The sequence below is a fragment of the Arachis ipaensis genome, chromosome B7 (assembly GCF_059453495.1).
Source record: "Arachis ipaensis isolate K30076 ecotype BB chromosome B7, ASM5945349v1, whole genome shotgun sequence".
In the NCBI taxonomy this organism is placed as follows: Eukaryota; Viridiplantae; Streptophyta; class Magnoliopsida; order Fabales; family Fabaceae; genus Arachis; species Arachis ipaensis.
In genome coordinates this window covers 648,823-656,872 of record NC_142442.1, presented here as the reverse complement: position 1 = coordinate 656,872, position 8,050 = coordinate 648,823, and the positions used below count along the sequence as shown (strand labels likewise).

Genomic DNA, 8,050 nt, shown 5'->3' with positions numbered 1-8,050 from the left:
TCGAAGTTAAAGACATCCATTACACGAAACTTAATTATACAAGAAGAATTACATTTAATTACTCACTGATTGAACGATACTTTATTCGACTTATAACTCAATAACAACACAAATAAACAATAGTTACAATAACTCAAGACATAAACAATAATTAGCTCTAAACAATAACAATATATACTTATCCAATATACTTTTCAATCTGAGAATAAATCCTTTTATTTGAAGACTATTGATTCTTCTATTAGACGGCCATACACGCACAAAACACAAAAGTGACAAAACATGAATGAGTCTGGTATCTAATTTTCTCCATCCCATAGAATATCAGAAAGATCGAATGTAGCAGGCCCGTTCATTTTGCGCGTCTGTTTGATTTGATTAATCTTTTGGTAATCATCATTTGTAAGCGAAAAATCAAATATTTCTAAGTTCTGTTTCATTCTCTCCTTGGTGTAGCTCTTTACTGCAAAAGTCACACCTTGCTCGTACAACCATCTAAGACTTACCTATAACCAATTCAAATACATTACATCAATTAGATACACCAAGTTACGTTAAAAATGGTTCTATATATATAATCTAAACTCAAAATTGATACACAACTTTAATTGTTTTTCTTTTTTTTACCTGAGCAACAGTTTTTCCATGAGCATGTCCAATTTGCTTGAGCAATTCACTGTCCATAACATCGTTACTACCCCAACTGGTTCCTTTAGCTCCCAAAGGAGAATATGCAGTTATCACAATATTCTTGGTTTTGCAATATTCTCTTAGATTCTTTTGCTGCCAAGAAGGATTCAACTCCACCTATTTATTGTGTGATTGGTACGGTGTGGAACGGTATTTAGTTTAGTGATCCAATGAATAAAATTAATATTTGTGTATAATTAATATGAATAAAAAAAATTACTTGATTAACGGCAGGAGGAATAGTAGCAAATGAGAGGAGTTGTTCAAGTTTCTTGGTAGAGAAGTTGCTAACTCCAATTGATTTTGTGAGACCCAAGCTGTGGCATTTCTCTATTGAAGTCCAAACACCCTTCATGTCAAATGGCAGCAATTCATCTTCGTTATAAGGAAATTTTCTTATTTCAGGCTTTGCACTCATTGGACAGTGGACCAAGTAAAGGTCCAAGTATTCTAATCCAAGATTCCTGCATGCATGTGAAAGAGTTTTCAATGAAACAAAAAACTAAAATGATTTGATGATTGAGTAATTGGATCCTGTTACATAGATGAGGCAACTCTGCTATATATATATATATATAGCAAGCTGCCACAGAATTTTGTTGTTAGCAGAGAAAACAGAAATAAGGTAGCATTTGGTGGAGAGACAGAAAGACTAACTGAGAGATAGAGATTGAAATAAATCTCAGTATTCTGTTTAGTGTAAAATAGGAGACAGAAATTGAAAAAAGAATGAAACTCTAATTTAATTTGCACAAAGGATAAAATTGGAATTAATTAATTGAAATAAAAGTATTTTAGGTATAAAATGTTATTAAAGTTTCAGTCTCCATCTCTAAAATTTTCAGTCCCTGTGTCCTTACTTTTTGAAAATACTGAAATACTGAAATTTTAGAGACTGAGACAAAAATTTTAGTACCAGTCTCTGAACTAACAAACACGATACTGAATTTTAGTCTCTCAAACAAATGCTACCTAACAGATTTGACAACAAACTAGGCTTGACTATCTCTTAACAACTGTAACTTTATTTTCTTGATCTTGATCTGTTATATTACATACTCTATCTCTATTAGCATGCATCAATCAGAGTTTATTATTCAACATATACTTTAATAATATCTGATTAATTATAAAAATAAAATGATCTTACTGGAGTGATTTTTGTAAAGCAGGGAGAACAAGATGGGGATGATTATCGGAGAGCCATAACTTGGAAGTGATGAAAAGTTCATCTCTGGAATTTATGAGGCCAAGTTGAAGGGCTTCAGCAAAGGCTTCTCCGAGAGGCTGTTCGGAGTCATAAAAAGAAGCGGTGTCAAAGTGCCTGTAACCGAGCTTGATGGCCTCAACGGCCGCCGCTTTGATGGTGTCGTTGTCGTTTGCTTCGGAGCCAGTTCCAAAGGCGATCACCGGCATGCTGAATGATGATTGTAGGACCACATTTGGGACAGGGACCGCTGTTGAAGACATTGTATATGTCACAAATTGGATGTAGTAAATGTTTGCTAATAATAAGAGTATACAATATAATGTTGTGGTGCTAATTAATAACTAAGTGCTATATATATACTCCAATGAAGCCGCCGCCAACGTAATTTAATTACCTGTTACGTGTATGCTTGCATCAGCTAGCTAGCACGCACTTTGGTCTCCGATTAAGTTTTGTAGATAATTAAATGGAATATGCTATATGTATTTACTATATATGTTAGATTACATTTTAGAGGAGTGTTAAGGATTAGTAATTTTTGTGATTTGTAGTCATTAAATAGTTATTAATAATGATTTTAATAGTGTAAAATTGGTGTAAAATTTTATTTAATGACTCACTTTTTTTTATTAATTACATATTAGATAAAATTTGATAAAGTTGCTCATCCTCTAAATTTTTTTTACATTTTATTAGTTTAGGCGACTTTGCTATCATTGGGCAATGGACTAAGTAAAAGTCCAAGTATTCTAATCCTAGACTCCTGCTCTATGAATCAATTGCCAAAGTTTGTTAGTATTCAACCCAGTCAATGACAGCATAGTGTACGTGTTTGTTTCACGGTTGACACGTGTCACAAAAGGAAATTGCACATACAAATTTTAAATTTGACAAATAAAGGGATGTACGGACTACTCTCTTATATAAAAATGCAATTTCATTATATTATTCGTTATTAAATTCGTTTCACTGGTTAAAAAGACGACATTAAAGACAAACTTTTTAAAACGCCTTCAAATTTAAAACACATTAATACTCCTAGGCTTTTTTTTTTTTTTTTTTTGGAAATAGATTAGAGAATTCCCAATCTTAGACATTATATCACAAATTCACATCCACCTATACTCCTAGCTTATGAATTGGCGCATTGCTATTTAATATTTGTTTTTTATTTTTTTTATTTGTCATGGTATGGGCTAGGAAGTCTGACCCACACCCAAACACTAGCCCACCCAAAGCAGCTGGCTGAAAAAAAAAAGAACGCTCCAAATTATATACTGAAGAGAGAAGAATTTCAATAAGAATGTGTTAGTAGCTGCAGATTTGAAAGGTCGTGGTCAGCATTGGCTAGTAGAGAGAAAGTTGGGTGCTTCGTTCCTTTGTTGCAGGTTGATAGCCGCTGGTCACCGAAACCCTCCCTCTCTTCAAGTCCATTAATACCAAAAATAAATTTTTGTATATAAATATATATATTATTCAATTTATTTTTAATATTTATTTATATTTTATATATTAATGACTCATGATAATAGTTGATTTTAATGTATATTTATCATGATCAGATTACTATCCTATCATCTATTATTCTATCTCGTGACCACCATTCCGGAGGAAAATCCAATCCAATACTAATAAGAGAAGTGTGGATTTAAATAGAATCAAGTTTATTTCATTTTTCACCCGCCTCTGTTTTCTCATCGCAAGGCTTAAAGTTAATGATACCATTACTGTTGGAATTTCCAAGTAACTCAAATCGGTTCCAACTTCATTTCTCAAAATAAGTTGAGCTCATTTGTTTTTTTAGCTAAATTTAAATTTGAATTAAAATTTATATTAAATGAATTCAATTAAAAATTAAATATGTTTATCTTATTATATAATTATATTTATATAAATAAATATATTAGATTCTATACTTTAATTTATAATAATAATAATAATAATAATAATAATAATAATAATATATAATTTTATACACATATATTTTATATATAATTATTATAAAAAATATAAATTATAATTAATAAACAAATATTATATATAATTGATAGTTTTTTAAACTTTATAAATATAGTCGGTTGTTATTGAATTGTGATCTTAACTTGAATTTAAATTTGACATGGTTTGTTTGACACAACTTCCTTAACTTCCAATCCTATAATAATAATAATAATAATAATAATAATAATAATAATATAACAGCAATTAAATTCCTTAGCTTCTCTGTACTCTGTGTATGTGAAGTTTCGAAACCTGAATTATTAGAGCATAAAGCTTAATTTTAAAGAAAATAATATAATATTTGATCATATTAAAAAATTTTCTTGAGCTGACTCTCTCAGATTAAGACTTAATTTTGACTTAGGCATAAAAATCAATTAAATAATTAACTCTTCATAGTAACTGTTCATACCCTGGACCAATAAATAGGGTCCAGGATCCAAGCAAAGAAGCCTAACCCAAAGGGTTGGCTCTCCCCCAGTACCAGCCTTCATTCCAAGAAGTCGGTACTGAACATGACATGTTCCAAAGAAGTCGGATACGAGGGTTAGCTGGCAGATAACCCTCATTCGAATGAGTAACTGCCCCTAGAAACTCTCTAACCACTTCATAGAGCCATATCTTAACCTCCCTAAGATATGGGAACGGTTATCCACCTAAAAAGGTGGCACTACTTCAGCGGTGGTTATTGGTTCACCACTATAAATACACTGACACCATTCAGGTATCTTTAAGTTCCAATACTCTCTAACCTGCTCACACTCTTGCTAACTTAGGCATCGAAGTGTCTTTGCAGGTACCACCCCCCATTCTTTCACACATACAAGTCGGACGGAGGAACACCGAGTAACAGATCCACTCGAAAGCCGCCTCCTTCATACGTTTGGGCCAACCAACGCCATCCAACCCATTAATCTCCGGTTACCCACCGTAACATTGGCGCCGTTGCCGGGGACCCGAGAGATCAACCAGTGATGGCGGATAGATCCCCTGAAGAGGGTCATGTGGAGACAGATTCTGAACAAGAGAATCTGAACATTGGAAACAATGAGGCAGACCAGACCCTTCACCAGGAAGCCAATGATCAACACAGGGAAGGCACCTCCGGAATCAAAAACCCGAAGGTAAATTCCTCGGAGGGGCGCGAATCAGAAAAAGAAGGACCATCCCACGCAATTGAGCTCATGGGATTAGTCCACAGTCGCCTCGAGCAGCTAGAACAGGAACGGAAACGACAAAAGAAAATCGAAAAGAACCTAAAAGAGGAGATGGAGCGACGAAAAGAGTTAGAAAGAAAACTCTTAAAGTTAGAATCCTCCCTCAAAGGTCAGAACTCCCACGACGGTAGAGAAGATTCGCCCTTAGGGGAGAAAGATCCTTTTAGCGAGGACATAATGAGGGCAAAAGTTCCGAGAAACTTTAGAAGCCCCGATATGGACCTCTACGATGGAACCACTGATCCAAAGCATCATCTGAGCAACTTTAAAAGTCGGATGTATCTGGCTGACGCTTCTGACGCTACGCGATGCAAAGCTTTTCCGACAACCTTGTCAAAAGCAGCGATGAAGTGGTTCGACAGCCTCCCTCCGAGGTCAATTACCAGTTTTGAAGACCTCTCAAGAAAGTTCTTGATGGGGTTCTCCATCCAGAAAGACAAAGTAAAACATGCACCAAGTCTCCTGGGAATAAAACAGGAGGTCGGGGAGTCCTTACGGGCCTATATGGAAAGGTTCAACAAAGCATGTTTGGAGATTCAAGACCTGCCCACCGAAGCAGTCATCATGGGGCTAGTCAATGGTCTTAGAGAAGGTCCCTTCTCACAGTCCATATCAAAAAGACACCCCGCCTCTTTAAGTGATGTACAGGAAAGAGCTGAAAAGTACATCAATATGGAAGAAAATGCTAGGCTAAGAGACCCGAATTGGCGACCTGGTCACCCTCCCTCAACGAAAGAGAGGGAGAGGGAAGCTAAGAAGAAGGAAGAACTCGACCTCGATAGGCCAAGAAAATATCACTCTTATACTCCACTGAAAGTTCCTGTAGTGGATGTATACAGAGAAATTTGCAATACCGAAAGGCTGCCTCCTCCCAGGCCCATTAAAAATAAAAGAGGGGGAGCCGCGGTGATTACTGTGAGTACCATAAGATATATGGGCACTCCACAAACGACTGTTACGACCTTAAAAATGTGATAGAAAAACTGGCCAGAGAAGGTCGGCTTGACAGATACCTCATAGAAAGGTCGGACAGTCATGGAAAAAGAAAGCGAGATGATATGGATAAAAGAGACCCACCACCACAAACTCCGGAGAGACATATCCATATGATCTCAGGAGGGTTTGCGGGAGGGGGACTCACAAAATCTTCTCGTAAAAGACATCTCAAGAGAGTTTACCAGGTCGGAGAGGGGTCCTCCGACCTTCCAACCATTTCATTCACAAAGGAAGATGCGCAAGGAATAATCCCTAGGTACGACGACCCAGTGGTAATTACCATGATCCTGGCAAATGCCCATCTACACAGAACACTAGTAGACCAAGGAAGCTCAGCGGACATCCTCTTTAAGCCCGCTTTCGACAAACTAGGGTTAGATGAGAAAGAGTTAAGAGCCTACCCCGACACCTTGTACGGATTAGGCGACACGCCAATAAAGCCACTAGGATTTTTGCCCCTCCACACCACTTTTGGAAAGGGGGAGAAATCAAAGACTCTGAGTATAGACTTCATAGTCATCGACGTAGGGTCGGCCTATAATGCTTTAATCGGTAGAGCTACCCTTAATCAACTCGGAGCGGTGGTATCGACACCCCACCTCTGCATGAAATTCCCGACCTCAGCGGGGATAGCAACGGTGAGGGGAGATCAGAAGCTGGTAAGGAAATGCTACAATGAAATCCTAAACCTGAGAGAAAAAGGCAAAGAAGTTCACACAATAGAGCTCGGTGGAGCAAGGATTAAAGAAGAGCTGCGACCACGACCCGGAGGAAAAACCGAGGAGATTCAGGTCGGAGAAGAGGAAGGAAAAAACACTCACATAGGAACCAACCTGGGGGAAACCCTAAGACAAGAATTGACTAAGCTCCCAAGAGATAATTCCGATCTCTTCGCCTGGAAGGCCTCCGACATGCCTGGGATAGATCCAGAACTCATGTCCCACAAGCTCTCGGTCTACTCGGGATCTCGACCTGTACAACAACGAAGACGCAAGCTCGGCCCAGAGCGAGCTCTAATAGTAGAGGAGCAAGTACAAGCGCTCCTAGAAGCCGGTTTCATCAGAGAAGTCAAGTATCCAACATGGCTAGCCAATGTAGTGCTAGTCAAAAAATAAAATGGTAAATGGAGAACGTGCGTCGACTATACCGACTTAAATAAGGCATGTCCCAAGGACCCTTATCCACTACCAAGCATTGACGCCCTAGTAGACTCTAGCTCGGGGTATCAATACTTGTCGTTCATGGACGCCTACTCAGGGTATAACCAAATCCCGATGTATGAACCAGACCAGGAAAAAATATCATTCATCACGCCCAGAGCTAACTTTTGCTACGTGGTCATGCCATTTGGATTGAAAAATGCAGGGGCCACATATCAGAGGCTGATGAATAAGGTGTTTGCCCCTCACCTAGGGAGCTTAATGGAAGTGTACGTCGACGATATGCTGGTAAAGACCAAGAAAGAAGTCGACCTCTTGTCCGACCTTTCACAAGTCTTTGACACCATAAGGTTGCACGGGATGAGACTAAATCCTGCAAAGTGCGCCTTCGCGGTGGAGGCAGGAAAATTTCTAGGATTCATGCTAACACAAAGAGGGATCGAAGCCAATCCCGACAAGTGTAGAGCTATCCTAGAAATGAAAAGCCCTACTTGTTTGAGAGAGGTCCAACAGCTGAATGGCCGACTAGCAGCTCTCTCCAGATTTTTGGCAGGATCAGCACTAAGATCCCTTCCACTGTTCTCCCTATTGAGAAAGGGACACCAGTTTGAATGGACTCCCGAATGCGAGGAGGCGTTCCAGGAGTTCAAAAAGTTTTTTGAGCCAACCTCCTATTTTGACCCGACCTGTAGCCGGAAAAGACCTCGTCTTATACCTATCCGTGGCAGACAAGGCTGTCTCAGCAGCCTTGATAAGAGAAGACGAGGACGGTCAAC

The 8,050-nt window shown here is 38.4% G+C and overlaps 1 protein-coding gene across 1 annotated transcript; it reads right to left on the bottom strand.

Annotated features, from left to right (window-relative positions):
* On the bottom strand, positions 1 to 2,223 carry LOC107608431 (NAD(P)H-dependent 6'-deoxychalcone synthase). The gene is made up of 4 exons (XM_016310225.3): positions 1,841 to 2,223; positions 911 to 1,154; positions 628 to 807; positions 1 to 506 (listed from the first exon to the last, which is right to left on the bottom strand). Exons 1-4 carry the CDS (start codon positions 2,158 to 2,160, stop codon positions 300 to 302), a joined length of 951 nt encoding a protein of 316 aa, XP_016165711.1. The 5' UTR covers positions 2,161 to 2,223; the 3' UTR covers positions 1 to 299.
* Between the last annotated feature and the right edge of the window lie 5,827 nt (positions 2,224 to 8,050).

Bases quoted from the DNA above. Each gene is read 5' to 3' on its own strand.
- LOC107608431 (XM_016310225.3), bottom strand. From the start codon at position 2,160: ATGTCTTCAACAGCGGTCCCTGTCCCAAATGTGGTCCTACAATCATCA. The intron at 1,155-1,840 runs GTAAGATCATTT...ACATGCATGCAG, and splicing joins GCTTTACAAAAATCACTCCA to GAATCTTGGATTAGAATACT. The intron at 808-910 runs GTAATTTTTTTT...CACAATAAATAG, and splicing joins TTCCTCCTGCCGTTAATCAA to GTGGAGTTGAATCCTTCTTG.